Source organism: Dermochelys coriacea, chromosome 16, assembly GCF_009764565.3.
Source record: "Dermochelys coriacea isolate rDerCor1 chromosome 16, rDerCor1.pri.v4, whole genome shotgun sequence".
NCBI classification, from domain to species: Eukaryota; Metazoa; Chordata; order Testudines; family Dermochelyidae; genus Dermochelys; species Dermochelys coriacea.
In genome coordinates this window covers 7,768,877-7,796,050 of record NC_050083.1, presented here as the reverse complement: position 1 = coordinate 7,796,050, position 27,174 = coordinate 7,768,877, and the positions used below count along the sequence as shown (strand labels likewise).

At 51.5% G+C, this 27,174-nt stretch overlaps 1 protein-coding gene across 1 annotated transcript in view; it reads left to right on the top strand.

Annotated features, from left to right (window-relative positions):
• NIBAN2 (niban apoptosis regulator 2) overlaps window positions 1-25,376 on the top strand; it is a 100,701-nt gene extending 75,325 nt beyond the window's left edge. The window contains exons 6-14 of the mRNA XM_038374885.2: window positions 6,235-6,350; window positions 9,010-9,114; window positions 11,438-11,600; window positions 12,980-13,167; window positions 16,607-16,762; window positions 18,040-18,156; window positions 18,780-18,887; window positions 19,437-19,548; window positions 20,829-25,376. Of these exons, the coding sequence (XP_038230813.1) occupies window positions 6,235-6,350; window positions 9,010-9,114; window positions 11,438-11,600; window positions 12,980-13,167; window positions 16,607-16,762; window positions 18,040-18,156; window positions 18,780-18,887; window positions 19,437-19,548; window positions 20,829-21,631 (1,868 nt within the window). The 3' untranslated portion in view covers window positions 21,632-25,376. The remainder of the gene's footprint in view (window positions 1-6,234; window positions 6,351-9,009; window positions 9,115-11,437; window positions 11,601-12,979; window positions 13,168-16,606; window positions 16,763-18,039; window positions 18,157-18,779; window positions 18,888-19,436; window positions 19,549-20,828) is intronic.
• Window positions 25,377-27,174: the final 1,798 nt, after the last annotated feature.

Sequence of the window (27,174 nt, the reverse complement as noted above, 5' to 3'; positions counted from 1 at the left end):
AGTTCCCCCCCCACAGTCCCCCCCGACCCTCCCTGCCACTTTGGTTTGAGAGAGTCCCCAAACCAAATGGCATTGCGACCTGGTGCTTGGATTGCAGCACCATGCAGGTTTGGCCGGGCCGTCCCTTTGTCCTGTCATGATGAAGAGCTGCTGGGCCAAATTTGAATGTGTGGCATTGCAGCCTGGTGCATGGGGCCATGTGCGTTTGGGGGCCGAGCCAAACCTGAGTGGCACTGTGACACCACGCCCCAGGTGGCTGAGCGGGATGCTGGGGCTAGCCCCACGGGACAGGAGCCACCAGTGTAGGATGCACGCTCAGCAGTCTTTCTCTACAACTCCCCTCCGGGTATCCCATCCGTAGTAATGTTTTTGACAGTGCAGGGGGCAGTGGTCTCCATTTCAGATTCTGCCCCAGGCCCCCAGAGGCCTTTGTGTGGCCCTGGCCGCAGCTGGAGTAAGATCTGCCTGGAGGTGGGAGCTACACAATGGAAGGGGATCGCTTTTACCCAGCATTCTTTGGGGCTAATTAGCAAATTCTACCTGGAAGGCGGCTGCTGCTTAGAACACATCCATTTCTGAACAGGTGTGGCACACACTTCCTCCGCCTTGTCCAGCTTTCTGACGCACAACATCCCTGGCTACTCCGTTCCTGGTCAGATTGCCACGTGCACTTACCGGGGCGGTAAGTCTGGCCAAACACCCACGTGCGGGAGTAGGCGGCTGCCCGTCCAGCTTGCTTTGCTGCTGACCTGTATTGTCTTGTGAACCTCAATCACTGGAAGGGAGAGGCTAGTTAGTGCATTAAAGGGGCACACATTTAAACATGCCACAGCTGCACTGGTGACCTGGCTTTATTACAAATAAAACCAAAGATTCCAGTAACCGAATGAATTTCTAAAGGCGATAGATAGCCCAGGACTCTCCGGGGCGGGTCTCCGGTCAGTCCTCTGCAGGAGATCAAACGACATGATTGTTATGGCCCCTTATGGTCTTAAATCTTTTAGCTGCGTTTCAATAAGATTATCTTGAAATTCCCTTGATTAAAAAACGGCATTGTGGTTTCCCATGTTTATGCTGCCCACGCTCCAGATAAATGCTCAACACACAAGCAAAAATACCTTGTGATTTCTCTTCCCCTCTCTTAACTGCCAACCCATCATATGCTTCCTGGGGTGTGAATATACAGCAAGGTTCTCCCTGGCTTACAGATCGGAACAGAGATTCTTGCAGTAGCTGCTAAGTTAGCAATTTTGGTGTTGATGCATGAGTCACAGGACTTTCCAGCTGGCTCTGCAGGGCTAACTGGAATGGAAAGTAAATAAACTGGTTTTTTGCAGGTAGGTCTGACACCTGAGAAGCAGGATGCATTGAGTACTTGCCATTTTTACGTAGGGACTTAACATTAAAGTCAAATTTTAGAAATGGCAAGGACCAGTGGAGTCTAACGTCAAAGATTTTTAGGATTTTTTTTTTTTTGCTACTAAATTTAATATAAAACTGACCCCCTTTTTGCATTCCTCCGTTTATGACAGTTGTTGCTTCAAAACACTTCTAAAGGAATTTGCTTTTGTTTGCTCGGAACTGTTTCAGTGGATTTAGCTCTCCCTCCGAGTAGTAACAGTGGAACAGGTCCCTGGCTGTATCCTTGCATAAGATACTGCTACTGTTGTAGACAGCCGTGTCTGTGACCACCCAAGGGAATAATCTTGGCCTGAGCATTTCTTGGTTGCTTGTAATAAGAGCAGCACCCAGATATCACCATGCCTAGGTCCCTACCAAAGTCACGGCCCATTCGGGTCAATTTCACAGTCATAGGATTGCAAAATTGGTAAATTTCATGTTTTCTGATGTTTAAATCTAAATTTCAGGCTGTTGTAACTGCGGGGGTCACAACCCAAAAGGGGGCCACCATGGGGTGTGTGTGTGTGTGGGTGTGGGTGTGTCAGTGTCACAAACCTGTTATATGGGGGTCATGGGATTGCCACTCTCACTTCTGTGTTGCCTTCAGAGCTGGGATCTGAAGGTGGCAGCTGCTGAGACTCCTGCAGCCGTAGGAGATTCGTGGAGATGGGTCTGATCTCACCCGTGCTGCTGGGAGCGCCCCAGCCAAGGGCTCCTAGCTGCTAGTCCCTGTGCTCTCGGTGGGAGATCAGACCCACCTCCTCCAGCTGCAGGAACCTCTGGGGCTGCGCCCAACACCCCACCCCCGAGAGCGTCCATACGGGGGAAGGACAAGTCCTGTCCTTCCCCAGCGTGGCTGGGACTCGCAGCTAGGAGCCCTCAGCTAGGTTGCTCCCAGCAGCATGGTGGAGATCAGATTTCCTGGGGAAGGGCTTATTTCACAGTCCCTGACACATTTTTCATGGCCGTGAAATTGGTAGGGCCCTAACAATGATGGCCTGGCTTTGTGGAAATAATAATTCTCGGCTCTTATATGGCTTTCTTCATCAGTAGATCTCAAAGCACTTTATGAAGGAAGTCAGTATTGATATCCCCATTTTACAGATGGGGAAACTGAGGCAGGGAGGTGAATTGACTTGCCCAAAGTCACCTAGCAGGCCAGTGTCTGTGCCAGGAATAAACTCAGTCCGGTGCTCTAGCCCTGCCTCCCAATCTAGATTGAAACCTATGGGGTTCTAATTCCATCTAAGGGCTACTGGTGGCTTCACGAGCAAAGTTGGACCCACAGAGCCCTGAAGGGGGGGTGTTATGTGAAGCAGTAACATGTTGGAAACTGTTGTAGTTTTGGTCCTGGTCCTGTTCCAAACCCGTGTCTGTGGGTATTACAGCAAGGCTGGTGACTTGGAGTTTCTGGTCTGAGAGTACTTTAGAAACCACACAGGACACTAATGCACTTTGAATCTGTCCTAGAATCTGAATCCACATCTGTTGGGCCATTGAGCTCCATCAGGTGCTCAGATCTGTATCCCTAAGAAGGCTGATTCCTCTTAACAGATGGCCATATTTGGGGTTAGGAAGCAATTTCCCCCCGCCCCCGATGCGATTGGCAGAGACCCTGGCGGGGTTTCAACTTCCCCTGCAGCATGGGGCATGGGTCACTTGCTGGTCTGAACGCAAGTAAATATAACTTGAAGTCTTTAAATAGATATTTAAGGACTTCAGTAACTCAGGCAGAGGTTGGGGGTCTATTACAGGAGTGAGTGCGTGAGGTTCTGAGGCCTGCAATGTGCAGGAGGTCAGACGAGATGTTCGTGATGGTCCCTTCTGGCCTTAAAGTCTGAGTTGTCCCCCTTGTCTTACCAGGGCAAGTGTCTCCTTCTGCCCCTGATTAAAGGCTTTATTGGGTACTCAGTGTATGCTTCTTGGGGCAGAGGCTGACTTTAGCACAGCTAGGATTTCTCGCACAATGGCAAAGCTCCCGCTGACTTCTGTGGGGCCAGGATTCTACCCTGCTGCTTTAGTCTCTGTGAAAAGTGCCGGGAACACGCTGGCACGACGCACGAACGTTACATGATACTGAGCTGACCCTACACTGGCTCCTCTTCTTGGCCAAGGTCCTAGCCTCTGCTTTAGCACTCTGAAAGCTGCTGCTGTTCCGTGTATTGTCAGGTGGGAATTACTGATCTGCATTTTGTGTGTCTCTGTGTGTTTGCTTCCTTCTATCTACACCGGAGTTGTTTTATCCTCTTCTCCTCCATTTCCCTAGCTGTGGCCTCTGGTCCTTTCCCCAGTTCAACTGCCCTAAGAATCCCGCTGCTGCATTTGTGACTGCCCGGATTCCGTGCTCTGGCAACTGTAACTGGCACACGATGCAGCGGGGGCAGAGTAGAAGAGAGGCTGCTTTTCAGGATTTCACACAGGCAGAGCCGGCTTGCAGCAAGCACTTGGAGGCTCAGCTCTGCCTGGCCAGAGACTGCAGAGACCCAGACTTTGTGTGGAGTCCCAGTCACATCCTGCAGTCCTTCTATGGCTGGCCAAGGCAGCCAGAAGGGAAGTACACATGCAGTCTAATGCATCAGGCATCTGACGTCTTTGCTACCCAGAGGTGAACTCCCCGCCCCGCTTCCTGGCATATGAGTTCCAGACTTGCAGCTCCCAGTGCAGACTGCAGAGAGGCAGGGCAGGGTTAATGGCACCCCTGTACTTGGCATGGAATGCTTGGCAACCAGCCAATTTGTCCCCCCAGCACCCTCACTTCTCTCACCTTCCACAGCTCCAGGGCTGGTTCAGCTGCTTGGAGCATCGGTCAATAGCTCTGGGAAGATTCGCGCCAGCGCGTCCTTTCCTTGGGTATCTGGGTGTTGCAATGGGTTATGAAAACCAGTTCCCAGAACTCTCTACCCTCAGCCTGGTACCTCTCAAACTCCAGCTAACCCCTGTTTCCCCCCCCCCCGAGTTAACCACCCCAGTCCCTTCCCTGCATGAACAACCGTCTACAGATGTTGCTTCTGGTTTCCAGGGATGGGAGGAGGTCATGGAAAAAGATGGACTCCCTGCCAGCCCACCCCCCATCAACTAGTCCTCTTCTTGTCCCGTGGTCTGCCCTGTGGTGTCTGCTGCTATGAATCATGGAGACAAAATCTCAGTGGAAGTGGAGCAAGCTGCAATGTCCCCACCTCCCTCACTGGGTTTGGCTGGGAACCTCATGCTGCCCATGACTCATCCACTGCCTCATACTTTTCTTTTTTTTAAACCCACTCTCTCCTTTCCCTCCCCGCCTCCCCACGATTGGTCACTAATTTCCTTTCGACTTCCCTTCCTGTGGCTTGCGCTGCCCAGTGCTCTAGGTGTCTGTCTAACCCTGGGCCTCGGGAGAGCTCTCATGGGGTGGGCTAGGTCTAGCTGGGTGTTTAGTTACTTGATGCCAGTAGGAAATCTTTCTGGCAATGCCCATGCACCTACTTTGTCTCCTCCTCCCCTGTTTGTGCTGTGGGATCCCCCTTGTCAAATTACAGTGGTGGTGGTGTATGGTGCCCTATATCGATTCTCTTGCCGCTTGGAGGCAGTATGGGGAACAATATAAGGCAGCCACATTTTAGCTCCAGATCTGAAATGTCCCCAGGGCTTTTGGGGGTATTTGGATCTGGGGTTTTGGTCCAGGCCCATCTCAATTAGCCTTACATGGCACTTTTCGTCCCTGAAGGTGCTTTGGAGCTCTGGCTGGAGCAGGGAGCTCCCGCTACTCCAGTCCCAGGGAATTGTGTCAGATTACTGGCTGTGAGCTCCCCGCAAGGGCTGCCGTCCCTGTCAGCGTGTGTCATGGCAGGGGAAGGAAATGTGGAACTAACGTAAAAAGTTACGGATGCCCCCCAACCTGAAGCAAATACTCACCAGCAACCACACAACAAAAACACTAACCCAGGAATCTATCCTTGCAATAAAGCTCGTTGCCAACTGTGTCCACATATCTATTCAGGGGACACTATCATAGGGCCTAATCACATCATTCACACCGTCAGAGGCTCGTTCACCTGCACATCTACCAATGTGATATATGCCATCATGTGCCAGCAATGACCCTCTGCCATGTACATTGGCCAAACTGGACAGTCTCTACGTAAAAGAATAAATGGACACAAATCAGATGTCAAAGAATTATAACATTCAAAAACCAGTCGGAGAACACTTCAATCTCTTTGATCACTCAATTACAGACCTAAAAGTGGCAATTCTTCAACAAAAAACTTCAAAAACAGACTCCAATGAGAGACTGCTGAAGTGGAATTAATTTGCAAACTGGATACAATTAACTTAGGCTTGAATAGAGACTGGGAGTGGATGGGTCATTACACAAAGTAAAACTATTTCCCCATGTTTATTCCCCCCCTACTATTCCTCACATGTTCTTGTCAACTGCTGGAAATGGCCCACCTTGATTATCAATACAAAAGGGTGCCCCCGCTCTCCTGCTGATAATAGCTCACCTTACCTGATCACTCTTGCTACAGTGTGTATGGTAACACCCATTGTTTCGTGTTCTCTATGTATATAAATCTCCCCACTGTATTTTCCATTGAATGCATCCGATGAAGTGAGCTGTAGCTCACGAAAGCTTATGCTCAAATAAATTTGTTAGTCTCTAAGGTGCCACAAGTCCTCCTGTTCTTTTTGTGGATACAGACTAACATGGCTGCTACTCTGAAACCTGGAACTAATGTGAAGGACAAAAGTTTAACAGAAGCTGTGAGTGCATCACAGGATAATCTGCTGTGGTTTTCTCTCTTCCACCCCTCGCAACCTAAATAACCCCCCGCACCTCTCTCTCTCCTTCAGGGATCCCAGAGGACTCCAAGGTGGAGGCTCCAGCCTTTACGGATGCTGTCCGCATGTACCGGCAGTCGAAGGAGCAGTACGGCACTTGGGACATGCTCTGTGGCAACGAGGTCCAGGTGAGGGCGAGAGGGGTCCCCCAGCCCAGAGCTGCTTCTCCCACAATAACCTGACCCCAGCCAGAAGGGGGGTGGTTTGGCGCCTCCAAATCAGCCTCCTGAATGTATTGAGATTACCCATGGTTGGGAGATGAAGCAGCTGCTGAGGGAATGGAGCTGGCACCCCTGCTGGGTTAGACGCTCCAAAGCCTTGAGGCGTGGCTGCATTGCAGGGCGTGGCCCATCCGACGTCCCCCCGAAGGGATAAACCGTAGTGCCTTTGCTCTGGCAGCTGGTCTGTTGGGGAGAGCTGGCGTAGTCATTTAACCCTCCAGGCCGGGGAAAATGGTGCTATTCCAGAGAGGGCTGGGGGGGAAGCCTGGGACGGGCATGCTGCTTACGTGTCAGCCCTGTGTCACTGCTGAGAGGACGTTATGCTAGGTTAGAGATAACTGGTAGCTGCTGGTCCTTCCTCCACCTTTGCCTAGTGCTGTCGTATGCAGTCTGTTCCCCCTGTATCTCCAGCCCAGCTTGCAGTTGCGTCTTCCCTCTTGTAGAGACTTCTCTTTCTGCTGGTGGGAGTTGTATTGGCGTGAAAGAGAGATGAATGGATTTCACCACCGAGCTGCTGTGGCAAGGTGTCTGCTGGATGGGGAGGTCCTGGGGGACCCTGAATGCCTTCATGGGCCCTGCTCAACCTTTCCACAGACAGGGCTGCGTTTTGGGGTCCTAGTGACCCCCTAAAGGGAGGAAACCTCTTTTGGAAGATCGGCTTTAGCCACCTTTTAACAAGTGACATCCCCACTCTCCAACCTTACCCGGACATCAAGAGTGACGCTTAACTTGGGAAGAGAAGCTAGTACCCAAACTAGTGTCTTGATGGCAGAGTTTACTGCCTATGCCCTTCCAAAAGTTACTTTGCTCAGATGCTGCATCTGGCTCTCCATGCAGACCTGGCTTTAAACCATCTCCTGGGGTGGGTTGGCATGGAGGGCAAGCTTGGGGGAAGAAAGATTGCATGCTTGCCGGCAAGCTTAAAGCAGGGATTGGTACCCCAAATGCTCCTGTGCCCCTCCTCTCTCCCTTGACACCCCCTTGGTTCACCACTTCTGGCTGCCCTTGAGAAAGAGGAAGGTGCCTTGTTAATAAGTAATTTCTGACACGCACCCCTCCCAGGGCATTCCACAGGAGTCAGGCTGCTCTGGCCGGGCAGGAATTCCAGCCACGGCTGGTTACAGCTCAGGGAGCTTGCTGGTCTCTGCAAATACCACAGTTCCCACTGTGGAGGGCCAGTGTTAATGTGAGGGGGGGAATATCCTCTCTCCCCTCCCCGCCAGTGTCTAGTGGAATCTCCTGGTGATGGGGGGGATTAAGGGGGGAAGAAATCCTCGGCAGGGGGGCGCTGGCATCCCCAGGGGGAAGTGGTGCTGGCAGGCTGTGCAATACTGTAGCTCAGATGTCAAGGATGTGGCTTTACGGACTCGTGTGATGCATTTTAATAGGATCCCCTTGGCAGGTCGGAGGCGGCCAGTGGGAGGAGTGCCAAAATCCCACATGTGAACAGTTCTGAGGCTGCTGTTGGGACTAGGAAGGTGGTGAGGAGGGGTGGGTCGACCTCTGGGTTTAGGAACCCAGCCAAGCGGAAGGTGGGCAGGAGGCTGAACATGGAGGAAATGGGCAGAGGGGGCATCAAGCCAAACTGCCAGGAGGGGAGGGACCTAAGCCAAGCAGAGACTCACTGATTCTGTCAGTGCCTACCCCCCAGTGCAGTGGGGCACAAACCCTCTGGGACATACCGCAGTGGGAACGTGGATGAGGTACAAAGGGAAGTGCGTCCAGTGGTTGCCGGGTTAGCTTGCACCCTGAGCAGCTGCTCTGAGCCGGAGCTCTAGTCTCGATGCTCCCCGTGTCTGGCAGCGGGAGAACATCTTTGTTGGCTTCTCACACACACGTCCTCCATGGGCACACAACCACGCCCGGCCAGCCCCTTCCACAGGAACCTGGCTTTGGTCCTTGCAGATGTGCAGGATGGATCCACCAGCGGATGTCTCCAGTGGGGCCTGCTCAGGAGACCGTGCGCCTTCCTGGGTTGGTGGAGCCACCCTAGCTAGCAATCGGAGCGCCATCTTGCGCTCCGCTCAGACTTGAGCGGCACAGTGTGCCCCTCCTGGGCCACGAAAGACCCTCGCACGGGATGAGGGAGCAGCTCCCTGTACAGACCCTGTTCCCGATGCTCTGTCGGGACCTGGGGCCCAGATGCCGCTAAGGCATCGGAAGAGGATTTGCTCTCTTTGCTAGAAAACAAAGTGTAGGGAGTACTAGCTTCCCCAAGCATCCTCAGTGCTTCAGAATGGCTGGAGGGAAGCCGTTAGCATGTGTTATGGAGAGATCGTTTCATGTCAAGAGCCCTCATGCAGGGCCTTGATATAGACGGAAGTACCAGAGCAACCTAACAAAGCATTAGATGCACAGGGGAAGGTGTCACGTAAGAATCTGTAGCAGCATATCACAGGGGTGGGGAAGGAGGAAACAAAATGGATCTTCAGAGGAACGGGCAGCCTGCAAGGAAGAAGAGGGGACGGGTCGGGAGGCAGGGAGAGGAGAGCGCCCAGCGGTGGAAGGACAGCTAACAGCCATGTGAGATCTAGTCACTAACAGCCTCATCATTCTGCTCCTCTAGGTCTTGAGCAATCTGGTGATGGAGGAACTGGTCCCAGAACTGAAAAACATGATCAGCCCCAAGCTGAAGGGCAAGGCCCAGGAGAGGCAGAGACTCTGGATACAGGTTAGTGTGTGTGTGTGTGTGTGGTGGTGGGGGCGGGGGGGATCGGCGGTAAGAGGCCGGGGCCCTGCGAGGGCAGCGTGGGGCTGTGAATGCTGCTTCTTGAGGCTGGTGCAATAATGCCCAACTGGCTGAAATGTTCCTGTATGGATGACACGCTCCAGAAATTGGGGCTGGCTGCTGGGAAATCCAGGACTGGATTCTGACAGCTTTTGGAATGGGTCCCCTTGCCTTGGTTGTGGGGCCTTGACTCTGTTTCCTGCTGGCTTGTGTGACTCGGAGTCACTTCCCCAATTCACCCCCTTCTCCCCGAGGGCGCAGGGAAATGAGCTGTCTGTCTGCCTCACTGCTGGTTTTATCAAGCTCCCTGTCATAGGTGTAAACAGCCTATTTCTAAATCTCCCACTTACCTTCTGTTGGTTGAATGCACGTCCAGAACATGCGGCTTCTGTGTTGCTTGCCATCCCCCCGGGGAGGGAAGTACACCCTAGCAAACGCAGCTAAGCCAGCAGTGTGGCTTGGCCAAGATATATTTAGCAAACCATTTTTAGACCAACCCAGGCTAAATCTGGCCTGAACCTATGGTTTTATACAAACAAGCTTGTTATAAAACCTTTAAGACCAATAGAAATGTTTCCATGAGATGCTCTATAAAATTCCACTGAAACCTCCTTTAAACAAACAGTGCCCCTTAGCCTTAACCACCCAGACACAGCAGCCCTTTGCTAATGCATGAGAAAGGGGAAGAGTTCTGTCCTCCAGAGCCAAGGTGAAGATTGCAGATTTCCAGCATAAATCCTGATGATCAAATTGGATTCTTATTTCATTGTAATAATCCAAGGTGAGGGAAGGGCTTGTGCTGTTCCTGTGAAAGAAGCAGGAGGATGAGACAGGCCCTAAGGAGGAAGGGTGACCTTGTCCATTAAGGCATTGGAATGGTACTGAAGAGATCAGGGTTCAATTCCTGCCTCTTTCACAAACACCTTGTGTAAACTTTGGCCTAAGCGTCTTGTCCTCAAGTGACTGATTTTGGGTGCACAACTTGACACTTTAAAGGGACCTGGCTTTCAGGAAGTGCTGAGTATTTCCGCCTGATGGGGAAGTACTTGGCCCGCTCGACACTGGTGAGGCATCATATCGGTACTGTGTCCTGTTCTGGGTGCCGCACTTTAGGAAAGCTGTGGACAAACTGGAGAGAGTCCAGAGAAGGGCAGCAAAAATGATCAGAGGTTTAGAAAACCTTACCGATTAAGGAAAGGTTTAAAAAAAGACCAGGCATGTTTAGTCTGGACCAGAGAGACCTTCAAATATGTTAAGGGCTGCTATAAAGAGGACGGGGATCATTTGTTCTCCATCACCACAGAAGGCAGGACAAGAAGTAATGGGCTTAATCTGTAGCAAGGAAGATTTCAGGTTAGATGTAAGGGAAAACTTTCTACCTATAAGGATAGTTAAGCTTTGGACGAGGCTTCCAAGAGAGGTTGTAGAATCCCTGTCATTGGAGGTCTGGACAAACACACCTCTCAGGGATGGTCTTAGTTTACTTGGTCCTGCCTCAGTGCAGGGGCTTGGACTTGATGATCTCTCAGGTTCTCCTCCAGCCCATCGTTTCCATGATTCTAGACCAGAGGTGTTAAATAATACCATGACATAATTCCAGGCAGAAGACTCCTCGTCCAAACGCCACAATAAATAACTTGTACATGCAGTAGCACTGTGCAGTCATAACAAAAATAGGCTCATGAACCTTGGGAGCTACAATCCTAGACTTTGCTCCTGCACCGAGATCTGCTAGCATGGATCCCGGTGGAGTCCTGCCATTTGAACACAGTGGTGCATAGCAGATGTCTGCACGGATTCCAGTGTCAATCACCACAAGCGTACAGTAGAAAAGAAAAAAATACTTCAAGTCAGCAGTTTTTAAAAAGAGAAATGGGTGGGTGGGAGTGAACAAAACTCAGAGCTGGATGGAGTCCGTCGCTCTTGCTGACATCAGGAAGCAGCGAATCCTGAAATGTACTGACCAGCCACTGCGTTACGACAAGACTTGTTAGGCAGATCTCAAATAGCCACGCCTTTTCTTGTTAGGGGATCTAGTGGCAGCTGCAGACATAATTCCCGTGCATGCTGTAGAAAGCTTATTGCCAGATGTCCCTGCATATCCATGGTTGGGGAGCACTCAGTCGTGGGGTACAAAGAGATGGCAGGCTGCCTTGCAGACAGAGGTCAGGAAGGGTCCTGGGCTCACCAAGGTCAGATGGCAGCACAGCCTCAGACGTCCCGTGGGATCAGGATGCTGAAGATGCTGTTCCTCTTCCCCCTCTAGATCTCGGATGCTGTCTACAGACTCGTCTGTGACCAGATAAAGGCGCACTATGATGCAGTGGTGACCAAATGTGAGCTGGAGCGTCCCAGAATGGAGAGCATCATTCGCACAGACATGGATCAGATCATCACATCAAAGGAACACTTAGCCAGCAAAATCAGAGGTAGGAAATGGGTTGCCCCTTTGGGTATGTCTACATGGCAAAAAAAAAATTCACCCACGGCACCAAGTCTCAGAACCCAGGACTTGCAGATTTGGGCTCACCTACGGCACTAAAAATAGCTGTGTAGATGTTCAGGCTTGGGATCTGATGCCTAAGGAGGGGTCTGGGTTTCCGAGCTTGAGCCCAAACGATTACCCCCAGCAATAGCCCATTGTATTGGGTTAGTCAAAATCCTTATGTTCAAAAGTGCAGTGCTTTCTTAGTCTGGGAGCCAGAAACCTGGCCTGGGGGCTAAGAGGCCAAGTGCTGGAGCAGTTCTCTAGTTCACCTAGCTCCAGCAATCCTTATTTTGAGGCACCATCCCTTATTTCTTTGATTTGTCCCGAAGATGATCACCCTCCCTTATTTGAAGAGAGATTGAAATGTATTAAAACTGATAAGTGCCATTTTAAACATGAAATTGAAACTTATGCTAATTGCATCGTGTACGGGAGGGCAGTAGAAATGTGCACATGTGGGAAAAAATACATGATGTGCCAAGGGAAATGGTGCTTCCGTAAAATGTCCCTTCAAATAAAGCGGTGTCCCTTGTTCTTCGTGTGGTTTTCCCTTATTTCCTCCAACAGAGGAGATCACTGTGCATAGCTCCTTATATCCTGAAGGATCCCAAGTATTACAAACTAGGTCTGCACTGTTACTCTCTCGCCACTTCTGAGGTGGAACGTGGCTTCTGCTAACGTACCACGATGCTGGGCAGGCGGGGAAGCATACCACACAGCCAGCGCAGGGCAGGGGCAGGGCTGACAGCAATGGAACTTAGCTACTCAGACTAGAATTTGACCAGGGCTTTGAGATGAGTGCTCCTGTTTGTAGGAAGCCCTGTGGTATCAGGAGCTCATACAGAAGCCAACATCTCTGGCAGCACATGGCTCCATACTCCATATGGGGGAAGAACAGGGTCAATACTGACCCAAGAGTGCCGCCTACTGAATTGCCAGTTGCACTCTCTTCAGCCCCACATGTTTTACTTGGAGGATTGCCATTCGAGTACTGCCAAGTATGGCAAACAGAGGGGCTCTGGTTGCAGGCTTATTGGACGTAAGATGGGAAGGGACCTTGTAGGTCTTCAAGTCTAGTCCCCTGCTGTGGCGGGCAACTCTGTCATCCCATTTATAAATTCATCCAGCTCCATCTCTAGCCTTTTGGCCACCACCTGGAAGGGGTGGATCAGAGCAACTCCTGTCCTTTTCTAGGGTGTAGTCTAGGATCTGGAGCACCATGCTTGGCTTTCTGGTGGCTCCAAAGCTCAGCAACGAAGGTAGCCAGAGCAGGAGCCATCCCGTGCTAATTGTCTGTCTGCCTGTCTCTTCCTCATCCAGCCTTTGTGCTGCCCAAAGCAGAGATCTGTGTCCGAAACCACGTGCAGCCCTATATCCCTTCCATCCTGGAGGCGCTGATGATTCCCACAAGCCAGGGTTTTGCCGAGGTCCGGGAAGTGTTCTTCAAGGAGGTCACTGACATGAACATGAACGTAATCAACGAGAGTGGGATGGAGAAGATGGGAGAGGTAAGGCCCCTGGAGAAGGTTGCATAGATTCCTGTTGCTGGCCTAGCAGGATGGGCTGGAAGCCTTGCGGGTGCCCAGGGAAAGCCAGGCCAAGGAGGGAACTCAGCTTCCATCCCCAGTTATCCTGAGTAAGGCTGGAGCTGAATGGTGAGAATAAATCTGTGGCCCTGCCCCTAGTCTGCTCACATCAGAGATGGCAGGCCTATGCTCCCCTCTTAGCTGGAAGCCATAGACTGTTGGGGGCCCAGGGCTTCCTTGGGCAGCACCAATCCTGGTCCCGCTAGATCCATAGGTTCCTTTGGTGTTCTGGCAGAAGTTGGAACGATCCACTTAATCATAGAATATCAGGGTTTGAAGGGACCTCAGGAGGTCATCTAGTCCAACCCCCTGCTCAAAGCAGGACCAATCCCCAACTAAATCATCCTAGCCAGGGCTTTGTCAAGCCTGACCTTAAAAACTTCTAAGGAAGGAGATTCCACCACCTCCCTAGGTAACGCATTCCAGTGTTTCACCACCCTCCTAGTGAAAAAGTTTTTCCTAATATCCAACCTAAACTTCCCCCACTGTAACTTGAGACCATTACTACATGTTCTGTCATCTGCTACCACTGAGAACAGTCTAGATCCATCCTCTTTGGAACCCCCTTTCAGGTAGTTGAAAGCAGCTATCAAATCCCCCCCTCATTCTTCTCTTCCGCAGACTAAACAATCCCAGTTCCCTCAGCCTCTCCTCATAAGTCATGTGTTCCAGTCCCCTAATAATTTTTGTTGCCCTCCGCTGGATGTTTTCCAATTTTTCCACATCCTTCTTGTAGTGTGGGGCCCAGAACTGGACACAGTGCTCCAGATGAGTCCTCACCAATGTCGAATAGAGGGGAACGATCACGTCCCTCTATCTGCTGGCAATGCCCCTACTTATACATCCCAAAATGCCATTGACCTTCTTGGCAACAAGGGCACACTGTTGACCCATATCCAGCTTCTCGTCCACTGTAACCCTAGGTCCTTTTCTACAGAACTGCTGCCTAGCCATTTGGTCCCTAGTCTGTAGCAGTGCATGGGATTCTTCCGTCCTAAGTGCAGGATTCTGCACTTGTCCTTGTTGAACCTCATCAGATTTCTTTTGGCCCAATCCTCTAATTTGTCTAGGGTCCTCTGTATCCTATTCCTACCCTACAGCGTATCTACCTCTCCTCCAAGTTTAGTCTCATCTGCAAACTTGCTGAGGGTGCAATCCACACCATCCTCCAGATCATTTATGAAGATATTGAACAAAACCGGCCCGAGGACCGACCCTTGGGGCACTCCACTTGATACTGGCTGCCAGCTAGACATGGAACCATTGATCACTACCCGTTGAGCCCGACAATCTAGCCAAATTTCTATCCACCTTATAGTCCATTCATCCAGCCCATACTTCTTTAACTTTCGGGCAAGAATACTGTGGGAGACCGTGTCAAAAGCTTTGCTAAAGTCAAGGAACAACACGTCCACTGCTTTCCCCTCATCCACAGAGCCAGTTATCTCGTCATAGAAGGCAATTAAATTAATCAGGCATGACTTGTCCTTGGTGAATCCATGCTGACTGTTCCTGATCACTTTCCTCTCCTCTAAGTGCTTCAGAATTGATTCCTTGAGGACCTGCTCCATGATTTTCCCAGGGACTGAGGTGAGGCTGACTGGCCTGTAGTTCCCAGGATCCTCCTTCATCCCTTTTTTAAAGATGGGCACTACATTAGCCTTTTTCCAGTCGTCCGGGACTTCCCCCCGATCACCATGAGTTTTCAAAGATAATGGCCAATGGCTCTGCAATCACATCCGCCAACTCCTTTAGCACTCTCGGGTGCAGCGCATCCGGCCCCATGGACTTGTGCTCGTTCAGCTTTTCTAAATAGTCCCGAACCACTTCTTTCTTCACAGAGGGCTAGTCACCTCTTCCCCATGCTGTGCTGCCCAGTGCAGTAGTCTGGGAGCTGACCTTGTTCATGAAAACAGAGGCAAAAAAAAGAATTGAGTACATTAGCTTTTTCCACATCCTCTGTCATAGGTTGCCTCCCTCGTTCAGTAAGGAGCTCACACTTTCCTTGACTTTCTTCTTGTTGCTAACATACCTGAAAAAAACCCTTCTTGTTACTCTTAACATCTCTTGCTAGCTGCAACTCCAGGTGTGATTTGGCCTTCCTGATTTCACTCCTGCATGCCCGAGCAATATTTTTATACGCTTCCCTGGTTATTTGTCCAATCTTCCACTTCTTGTAAGCTTCCTTTTTGTGTTTAAGATCAGCAAGGATTTTACTGTTAAGCCAAGCTGGTCGCCTGCCATATTTACTATTCTTTCTACACATCGGGATGGTTTGTCCCTGTAACCTCAATAAGGATTCTTTAAAATACAGCCAGCTCTCCTGGACTCCTTTCCCCCTCTTGTTGTTCTCCCAGGGGATCCTCCCATCAGTTTCCTGAGGGAATCAAAGTCTGCTTTTCTGAAGTCCACGGTCCGTATTCTGCTGCTCTCCTTTCTTCCTTGTGTCAGGATCCTGAACTCAACCATCTCATGGTCACTGCCTCCCAGGTTCCCATCCACTTTTGCTTCTCCTACTAATTCTTCCCAGTTTGTGAGCAGCCGGTCAAGAAGAGCTCTGCCCCTAGTTGGTTCCTCCAGCACTTGCACCAGGAAATTGTCCCCTACACTTTTCAAAAACTTTCTGGATTGTCTGTACGCCACTGTATTGCTCTCCCACAGATATCAGGGTGATTGAAGTCTCCCATGAGAACCAGGGCCTGCGATCTAGTAACTTCCGTGAGTTACCGGAAGAAAGCCTCGTCCACCTCATCCTGCTGGTCCGGTGGTCTATAGCAGACTCCCACCACGACATCACCCTTGTTGCCCACACTTCTAAACTTAATCCAGAGACTCTCAGATTTTTCTGTAATTTCATACTTGAACTCTGAGCAGTCATACCACTTAAGGTGGGAACTGAATCCCCAGCTCTCCTCCCAAGCTCTGGGCGATGGGTCAGTCTAACAAAATCCAGAGCATCCAATTTCACCTGCGTACGGAAACCTGGGATCACTCTGTATCCAGCTGGGTCCCTCTGTATCCTCCCACATGCCTGCCTCCCACCCTGTACTAACAGTAGAGACCCGTGGTTTGATCCTGTGACCTACAGCCGGTGATCTTCCTGCACCAGGCTCACCCATGTCTGTGTGCAGCCGGGCGGGGCGGGGACACGGAGACACTTGTAAATGCTCTTGTCTTGTGACCCAGATTAAATGGGAGCTGTTGAGGAAGGATTCCTATTTCTGGGCTTTGTGTCCTCTGCTCCCTGGAAGCTTGGTGTCTGGTCTGATGCCAGGTCTCAGCAGACTTGGGGAGTGGGCAGGAGGTAGGGCACTCTCTCTGTACAGCCAGTGAGTTGTGTGTGTGACTCCTTGTCCTTCAGTACATGGAGAAGCTCTCTCAGCTGGCCTTCCACCCTGTCAAGATGCAATCCTGCTATGAGAAGATGGACCAGCTGAAACTGGAGGGGCTTCAACAGAGATTTGATGTATCCAGTGCCTCTGTATTCAAGCAGAGGGCCCAGATCCTCATGAGACAGGTAGGGTGTTAATAGCCAAACTCAAGAGGTGACCAGCCCTTACGCTCACTGCCCCATGGGGAGCCGTCTTCGGCCCTAGCCGCCATGGGTCGCTGTGGCTATGAATTCCGGTTCTCCCAGTGCCCTGCCCTGCCCTGGCTGTTGGGCTAGTCATCAATGTCCTGCTGCATGGGCGCCCCCTGCTGGAGTGTGCTCTGGGCTTCAGTCTGGCTGTACCATTCCCCCGTCCCGGGAGCCTTCATTTGAAGGAGTCACCTTGTTAAAATTAACAGCCGGGCCGGGGGCACAGCACTGCTACGGAGACCAGCTTATTTCAGCGGCTTCGTTTTTCTCCTCTGAATATGGCAACGCCCCAAGGGCAGAACCGTCACTTGCCCATCCCCTTTGCTTTGCTCCCCAGCACTGCGCTGCCCATGGCCTGGCGCACGTATGACCCGACAGCCACCTGTGTTCTTTGGGACAAGCGATTGACTCTGCGTGTCACGACTCTGCCCTGGTGCCTGTAAACGATTCAGTGTCCCACTGGGAGGGAACGTCTGCGTCTGAACAACCTCACAGGGACGGGGAGGCCTCGCATACATCCGCCACTGTCGTGCTGGTGGCCGGGTGGGTGGCAGGCCTGGGCTACGCTGATTCAATGCTCTTCTTCCCCTTCACATGGAGGAGTCTCCCACCGGCAATAGTCTAAATGCGGGGTCAAAGAAGCCAGCCTCGGTTAGCTGTGTAGGAGCCAGTGTAACTTTCCACCAGGTTTTCTGGCACCTGTGGAGAACCGGGAGACGTTCTAGAACTAGAATGCTCCCACCTCCATCACTCGAATCCCATTCAGCCTGGCACAGCTGATTTAGGGGACTGGTTGTTCTACAGCTCCTGGAGGAGTATCCAGGGGCCAGTGTAGACAAGAATCCACTTGTAGATCTACATAAGGGGAAGGAGGAGTTTATGTACCGATATCCCATGCACCATTGCAGCGCTGTATTCTGGGAAATGTGCTGCTAGTGCCCTCTAGTGGTGGGAAAGAAAACACCTTTATGCAGGTTAACTTGGTGCTTTCAAAATCGTGAGTGGGATAGGGTAGCAGATGGGGACCGGGTGCAGGTTCAGGAATAGAGGAGGTGCCCCTGTGACCAGTCTCCATGTGGTGGTGTGTTGCCGTGCCTGCTCTGCTCATCCCTTGGCATCATTGCTTTGCTGGATGTCCTACATGAGCCAGCCAAAGTTGCCGTGGTTTCTTGGCCTCCTTTTGGGACACCGTCTGATGATGTTTCTCATTGTAGCAAATGGACGATGCCGTTCACACGTTCGGGACGCTCCTACACCAGGAGCTAGCGAAGATGCTGGGCAAGGAGGAGCTGTGCAAGTCAATCCAGCGGATCCTCGAACGGGTGCTCAAGGTAAGGTAGCCCGCAAAGCAGCGGCATGCTCCTGCAAGGTCAGCCGTCTCTGGAACGTGAAGGTGTTCGGCGTTTTAACTCGCCTGTGCTGCACCAACAAGGCCTCGGGATGCTAAACAGGAGAGAAAAACATCTGCCACAAAGAAAGCGCCTGCAGCGTCTGTTCGAAGCCCAGGCATGCCATGTGCCTGCCATGGGGCAGGTAAGGGCAGGAGCGAGTGCATTGTGTAGAACGATACTCGGCATTTGTAACTTTTAAATGGACCGAGTATCACAGTTGTTCCTAAACCCCAGTGGAGATCGGGCACAGGGAGGTGAAGTGACTTGCCCCACAGCAGATCAGAGCCCAGGCCGTCAGAATCTGTCCAGTGACCTGTCCCCTAGACCACGCTGCCTCCTGAGCCCAGCGAAGAGGCTGGTGTTGGATACTGAAAACACTTCTGTAAATCCCCTTGTGTAAATGGCTTCCTGTGGAAAGGATTGTTCAGTAAAATGGTAGGAAAGCTGCACGTTCTCCTCTTCCTCTGAACGGCCCATTCCTCTGTAACCTCCTCTCCTGCGAGATGCCAAAGCATTAACCAGCCTTGTTTCCCTCTTTCCCCGGTGCACCCCTCATCCCGCAGAAATACGACTATGACAGCAGCACCGTGCGCAAGAAGTTCTTCAGGGAAGCCCTGCTCCAGATCACCATCCCCTTCCTGCTGAAGAAGCTGGCACCAACCTGCAAGGGGGTAAGAGGCCAAGCAGCCCAGTGGGCATGGGTTGGTGGCACGTTTCAAAAACCCTGCTGAGTCATCAAACTCTTCATATGTTGCCATGAACGAGACAATTCCCCTCCTCCCTCCCCGCTCCTTGCCCACAACTGTAGAGTATGGGTCTGATTCTCATTTACAACAAGGCCCCTTTACACCACTCTGGAAGCATTAGGAAGCCAACTCAATATATGTTGCTTGACGTTGCCAGTGGTGTAAAAAGGCCTCGGTGCATATGAAAAATTGGACCCAGTGCGTGTACAAAGATGTAATCTCTTTGTAACATCCTGATCTTGAAATTCCTCACCCCTTTGCGTCTATGTTTAATCTCAACTTAGTGGTTAACTCCTATGGCTAGATGGCCCATAACTGGTGGCATCCCTGGGTTAACAGTGGTGCCCATGGTTTTATGGGAAGGGTAGCTCTCTGCCTCTCAAAGGCATGTCGTCTTTGGAAAGCCACAGGGCAGCTAGGCAGTCTTGGGTTATCTCTGCCAGCGAGGTGAAATCTGCCTTCTCCTTTGGGCAGGAGTTACCAAAGTTCCAGGAACTGATCTTCGAGGATTTTGACAACTTCATCCTGGTGGAGAACACGTACGAGGAGGTCATGCTGCAGTCGGTCATGAAGGACATCATGCAGGGTGAGAGGGCTGCCCGCATTTGGGTGGGAGGACGTGATGCAGGCTCAGTCCTTCACCGTGCTGGGAAGGGGCCTATGCAAGCCTGGCTAACCCCTTCAGTTAGCCAGTTTGGAAAATCCTAAGGGCTGCAGTGTCTCGGCTGCCGCAACGGGCAGTAGACACTGAGTGAATCCTGCTACTCCCCTTCTGCTCACTGAGGGACGCTGCTGCTAACGGGGCTGGCTGGCAAGGACTGGACATGCATGCCCATCCACTTACCCTGGGGAGGCTCTGGGCATTACAGTGATGGGAGCCATCTCAAGCCAACCCCTGGAGCATCTCCTCCTGCAGCACTTTGCCACTCTGCTCCGGATCCAGAGTCTAGGTGATGGTGGAGAGAGTGTATGTGCACTCTGCACTGTCACCGAAATGCTTTACTCCATGTCTCAGTTCCGTAGCCCAGTGGCCTCCTTTGATTCTGCCCACTTATGCCACCCGTCTAAGCTGGGTCCAAATCTTACCACTTCTTCCTTCGTAACTTCTCTAGGATCTGTCCTTTTCCCCTCTATCCAGACAGCCCAGCCTCTCAGACCCCCGCATCATCTGCTGTCTTGATTACCGTAAATGCCTGCTCCCCAGCGTCCCCAACACTCAGATCACAGCCCTTCCTGTCCAGGTGAAAAGCATAGACTAAGATCATCTTCCACTCCTATCGCTCTGCCTGCGTCACCCCCTCTTGGATTCCCTCCACCTGCCCCCGTTTCTCCACCGCATCAAATTCAGGCTCCCCACCCAGCCCTTTGCGATTCTGCCCTCCCCTGTTATCTTCGTACTACATCGCGCTCCGCTCCATCCGCTGAGCCAGCTTGGTCCATTCATCAGCTGCAAACCCTGCCCTGAACCCTTCCACGCTGTCCCTTCGGCATGAAGTGCCCCCCCGCCCCCTGTCGGCCATTCCCACCTTTGCCAAATTCCTTCTCCAGGACCCTCCCGCCAGGGCAGAAGTAGGAATTTGGCTGATCAAGGAGGGCCTGGCTGAGGTGTGGATGGAGACTATGTGGGCATGAGAATTATACCAGGGTATAGATTGGACTGCAAGGTTCTCTCCCTACCGGTTCGTTGCATGTACTTTGCTCTGAATCCTAGAAAGGCTGGCGGGGACCAGGTCTTGCTATATGTGTGCACAACACAGAGCATTGTGAGGCCTCAATCTTGAATGAGGCCTGTGCTTGCTACTGACATGTAAATAGACCCCTGCCCTGCCCTGCCCTGTCCTGACCTCCCTGTCTTTGCCTTTCCAGCTGTGAAGGAGGCAGCGGTGCAAAGGAAGCACAACCTGTACCGGGACAGCATGGTCATGCACAACAGTGACCCCAACCTGCACCTGCTGGGCGAGGGCATGCCCATCGACTGGGGAGAGGAGTTCGGCAGCCAGCCGGACTCAGACCCATCTGCTGAGAAGCGCCGCAGAGCCAGGCAGGTGGTGTCGGTCATCCACGACGACGAGGGAGCCCTGCCCTATGAGGCCAGTGCGGAGGTGCTGATGCACCAGGTCTCCCAGGAAGAGCTCGGGTTGGAGAAGCTGGAGGCCTGCCCTGCCCTTGCTGCACCGGGTTCTCCTGACAGCGTGCAGGGGATACGGGGGATGCTGGTGAAGGAGCTCTGTGTGGAGACCCCGGCCCCGGCCCCGGCAAGAGAGGAGGCAAAGGAACCGCTGACGAATGGTACAATAGTCCAGCAGAGCGGCGGCTCTGAGGAGCGCGGGGTGGAGCAAGCTGCTCAGAAGGCCGAGGAAGGCCCTGGTTCCTTGGAACACTCTGCCCCGCATGACGCTGGCTCCCCATGCCCAGTGAACCCGGGGGTGGAGGAGCAGGAAGCCAAGCCAGCCGTGCCCACCTCTCCAGCCAAGCCACCTGCCCTGACAGCTGCCTCATTGCTTGCTGAGGGGGGAGTTGAAGTGAACCGCCACGAACCCAATGACAAGGAGACGGGGGAAGAGGTGTCCACCCAGGCCCATGTGGAGAAGGTGGAGCCTGCCCAGCTGGCCACAGAGAACAGCGCGGGGTCCACAGAGAACAGCGAGGGGGTGCAGACTCAGTTCTAGGTCACCCCTCCGCCCCGGTCGAGATCCCTGTTGGCTGTGTGCCGAAGGTGGACTGGAGTCAGTGACACCAGGAGGGTGGGTGGGGGGCTCGTAGGCTGGGCCAGTCACTGGCACTGGTAGCTGTTACATTCCCAGTTTCTGAAGCAGGCTCGGCTTCGGACACCAGCGTCCCAGGGAAGGGGGTGGGGGGAGCCACCGAGATGGAAGATCTCCTAAACTGCACACCCACTTAGAGGGGAGCTGTGTGCTGGCCAGAACCAAGCCGCCATGCTGGGCCAAGCCATTGCCCCTCCTCCCAGGACCCTAGCTCAGCATAGGATACCCACCCCCTCCACACATGCACACTTTGCTCCATCTTATTTTGTTGTTTTCCCTTTATTGAAAAGACACTTTACTGCATCAACTAACAAGAGTGTGACTGTGGGAATGCCTGGGGTTTCCCCCTAGGCAGGAGCTCCTGAGGACATCTGCACAGCATATGCCAGTGGGCACCCGATGCCCCAGGGGGTGGGTTTTGTAGGGATTCCCATTCCCCTTCCAACAATCCAGCCCTTCCCTTCGTCTGATATTTCAGTCCAACCAAAGAGGTCAATGCTGCATGCCACACTTCTTTGTCAAGCACATCGGCTGCAGTCAGAGGCCACCTACCGGTATTGATCATTTCTCCTCCTAACGAGCCTGCATCCAGGATCTTGGCTTAGATAGAATGTGCACTCCCCACCCTCTGCCCTTGCGAATGCTGAACACTGCTCCGCCAGGAAAGACGTACCTTTTCCCCAAGCCAAATGGCCAATGTAGGTGACCCTTGTTTGCTACTAAGCACTGTTCAAGCCAGCGCCATGACTTTAACATGTCTTGCCGCACGCTCTGGCAGAGGGAGGGTTAAATGAGTCACAAACGAACTGGAATCCATCTTTTCTCATTGGCCCCTAAAGAAGGAGAGTCAACAGCGGAGGATGGGGCTGTTGCTTGCATAGTTCTGGCCACATTAGTGCATCGCTGAAGAATAAATAGAACTAGTTGGTGTGGGTAATACAGGGCAGCACCTGAACTCTGTTGCTCCTGGCCTTCCTTGCATGCGCTGGTCTGACTGTGGGTTCTGCTGATGGCTCCAAAGATTGTCCACTTGTAGGGCCGGTTGAGGGATGGAAGGAGCCACAAATACCTCTCAACTATCCCCATCTCCTCCACATCCCTCTTCCCCTATTATACACACAGGTTAAGACTGTGACGTAAACTTGAGAGTTCACACCGGGCTTGCGGGAGAGAACTGGTGTTCATGGAAAGAGACGACGATGATGGTTGGTCATGCGTAGATTGAGCTGTAAGTGGCTGATGCTATCCAGTGCCATTCTGCTCCTGGGAGCCTTTAGTGGATGCTTGATTCCCTTGTTCAGTTAAAAACGAGAATTGAGATATATCTCTGAAGTTTTAGAACCAGCCACTTATTTTTCTTTCCTCCCCTCGCTTCTGGTATGTGGTTTCTCCAAAGCCCCAGTGAGTGGTGGCCCCACCACTCATCACTTTCCTTTGAAGCCCCCTGCAGCCTTGAACCTACCAAAGATGGTGCCCAACAAGCTTAGCTGGATGGTTTACAAATGCTCTTAATGGCCACATGAATGTTGTTGATAGACTGTCTTCTTCTCTTTCCTTAAAATGTGGAGGGGGTAAGGGGAGAGAGTGGAAACCTCCTTGGAAGACCAGGGTTGGTGAAAGAGTGTATTCGGAAGCTTTTCAGGTGGGAATGGAGAGGAAGTTGGCTTTTGAGGGAGAGAATTAAAGGTCTTGGAGAAGGCCAGAAATCTAGGTGCGTGGTTCAGAAGGAGAGATGAGTAAGGGCAAGTCTTGACATAACTGCACAATGGAAGCTCCTATTGCACCGGAGGGGAGAGGGACTGGCAGGGAGGAGGCTTAAGTGTCTGAAGTTGTAGGATTCTGGCTGGTTGCTAATCGGCGTTTCCCTTCTGCATGTGATGGTGTGTTTAGGGCTCTTATTTTCATTGGGCTTGCTTTTGGGGAGTGCTGGGTAGCTCCTGGATAGGAGGTGGCTTGGGGTGAGCTGGGCTATTTGTTGTTGTTTTTGAGAATCTCCTAACAGTAGTGAGAGAAACAAGTGCCTTAGTGGGGAAAGGGGTCTTGATACAACCATGCCCAGCTCTTGGCAATCATCAACCCAATGGTGAATTTCATTGCACTGAGGGTGGACTGGCCGAAGATACTTTTTCCTGTCCCAGGAGAGTGGAGGTATGGCTTAGGGAGGAGAGAGACAGCTACTCCTGTGGAGGGAATGGATGCAACTTGTCTGCATACCTTTTTTTCCCCCAGCCAGTCAGGAAAACCTCTAAATATGGGGGGGGAGTATGGGGGGGTGTCTCGCTTTCATTTTCCCACTGGGTCCCTAGTTATGTTCCCCCCCCCCCCCCGCCATCCAACTCTTCTGGAAAAGCTTTGCTGAGATTACATGCTCTTCCCAGCATGATCTGTGTGCTGGGAATAAATCTCCCTGTTCCTTTATGAGACTGTGCTACCCCAGCATGCCAACTAAATCCATCCTGGCCCCCTGGGGATATTTGACTTTGCTGGGGTAGTTAAGACTTCACATGACAACAGGGTCTCTTAGTGGTGCCCAGTGTGAAGCCAATGCCTCGTGGGCTTAGCTCGTGTTGCATTGCAAGGGTTAAGTTCTCCTGGAAACTCCTGACATGGTGGGGGGGAGAGGAGAGAGAGAGAGAGAGAGGAGGTTCACTGGCTCTGTCTGCCCCCACTGGGCTTTGGGGTTGGTGCAAACAAGTTAAACTTCTGGAATTAAGTAACCTTAAAGCAAAAGCTTAGATGTGGAATGCCACCCCCTCAGACTGTTATGTGGATCCTATTGTCCTTGCACCAAGAGCGAAGGAGAGGGGAGCCCTGTAGTTTTTCTGTCAAAGGCAAGACCGGTGGAAGCATGCACAGGAATCCAGCTCCAGCCCTGCTCTGGCCAAGCTCCGAGAAAGGTGCTAAGTTAGCTCAGATGGAGTTAGCCAGAGTCTTTCAGTGGAGACGGTCAAATGACTCCTCTGTGTGGGCACAACCCAACTTGCCAGACTTCTGCTCTTTGTGGGGCCCTTTTCAGGAGCTGGGGGTTTGGGGAGAACAGAAATGTTCCCTGGCCAAACGCAGGGGACGGCAGATGCTGCTGAATTGGGTTTCTCCAGATCTCTCTCAGGCATCTCTGTACAAGTGCATTGAGTCGGACCCCCAGCCAGGAGCTCAGCTGAACACTAGGGGTGGTATATAACCCAATACGCACTGGGACATCCATACCTCTCGTGGGTGACCTGTGTCTCAGACTTCCATTGACGCTAAGGGGAACTGGGGTCCTGTAGCTAGCTGGGGAATGGACTCAGCAGACACACAAGCTGCATGCAGGTAATGTGATGTTTAAAACATGAGATACAGTTGAAACACCTGGTATAAAGTCTCCTGAATGAGCTGCTTAGATCTTCAATGCAGAACATGGAGCAGGAGCCCGGCCTTGCAATCCTGCCCTCTGCTACAGATACATTCCAACCTCCATGTGTATTTTAGATGCCATTGTTTTCTATTTTTAAATGGGTGGTGCCCAGCCTAAACCACTTGGGACCTCCCAAAGTGCCTTTCCTTGGGATCAAAACCCATCTCTTCCAAGATATTTTATTGAGAATGTTATACAAATGTTTAAAATATGCTTCTAAGAATAAATAAAACCCAGCTTTATTTAAAGCTAGCGACATGGTCTCATTCCTGACTGAGCGGTGACATCACTCCAGACACACCAACGAACGGGAGATGTTCCACATGGCGTGTTGGGGGCGGGGTGGGGCAGAGTCAGAATGTTTGGGGCCAGCGGCAGAGTTCCTTTCTGGTTCAGAAGGAGGGCTTGGATTTGATGTCAAGTCTGGGGCCCGCCAGGCGGTTGTTAAGTGTGTATACATGGGCACATTCAAAAGTAGACTGGGGTTAGGCTAGGTGGTGCTGCATGGCAGAGATCGTCACGGCCCCAGAGAACTTGGCCTTTGGGGTCCTGGATTAGTGCCTAGCTCTAAGTGGATGGGTAGTACAGTTGCAGTTTCGAGCCCTGCTGTGCAAGGCGTTGTACACACACACCTAGTAGGACAGTCCCCGCCCCAAAGTTCATACAATGTAAATGCATAAGACAAAGGGTGGGAGATAGGAGGTGGCAGTGGACTCACTTTACAGATAGGGAAGTGAGGCACAGAAAGACCAGGGGTATACAAAAAACCAGTGGCGGAACCAGGAACTGAAGCCACATCTCCTGAGTTCCCATCCCGTGGCTTAACTAGACCTTCACTGTGAGTGAAAATGGTGAGCTGTGGGACATTCTACGTGATGGTGGGAGCCTAGGACTTGATTGTAATGAGGGTAACTAGCCAGCGTGACCTCATTGGCAGTGCTACGTGGCTGACTAAGGTCAGTGAATGGCTTCTTAACATGATGTGTGTTCAGCTGGGGTATCACTTAGTGCACTACACTGGGAATCAAGCAACTTGGGTTCTAGTCCTGACTCAGTTACCAGCCTGCTGGTCAAATGTCCCTGTGCTCTGCCTCAGTTTCTCTATCTCTAGAATGGGCACAGTGATACTGACCTCCTTGGTACAGCACTTTAAGATCTATTGAGAAAAAGTGCTATATAAGGGCTACGTGGTACAGTATTGTTTTCTTGTTCAGAATGTCTCCTCATCAGCATGTAGTCCCTGCATTGGAAGGACAAGGCTGGTGAATTAAGGACTCAAGTTTCTAACTGCTAAACCTTCAACAGAATAATTTTATATTTTGTGCACGTACAACTCTGGGATGTGCTTGATGTGCAGAGAGCTGAGGAGTTGTCAAAAACTCCCTTTGAACATTTTCAAAATGAATGTCTGTTCTTTTAGAAATGTTAGCTAATTTATACTAAATATGTTGAAATCAAAACAGAGCATTTCTATTGATTGACCCAATTGGAGGGTTTTGGGGTTTTTACACTCTCTCTCTCCCACAGACTGGGGAAATGTTTCCCAGCTATCTCTAACACTAACACTAATACTAATACTTTGCACTAAGCATCTTCCAGTTGGGGATCTCCGAGCACCTTCCAAAGCAGGGTATTAGCCCCATTTATTACAGCTCAGCACAGAGCAGTTAATGGATTTGTCCCAAGTCCATGCAGCTAGCCCATAGCAGAACTGGAAATAAGCCCCAGTACAAGTCCTGGTCTTTCAGCTCTAGCCAGGGACCATCTTTTTGTTCTGTGTTGTACAGCCCCTAGCACAATGTGTGGTCTAGGAATGCAGCTCCTATATGTTACCGTTGTCGCAGCTGAATCAGATCTAAAGCATTATTGGTAACAGGGAAGCAATTGCTTTAACTGAGTTTGCTCTTGACTGCATCCCTTGCAGCTTTCTGAGCAGTCCCTTGCCATTGGGGAATGGCTGGCCATTGGGGAGCCTAATTTTTGATTAGCGCCATCTATTTCCACATTATCTTTTAGCCTTATGAAAGGCCAGCTATTTCTCTCAGCCTCA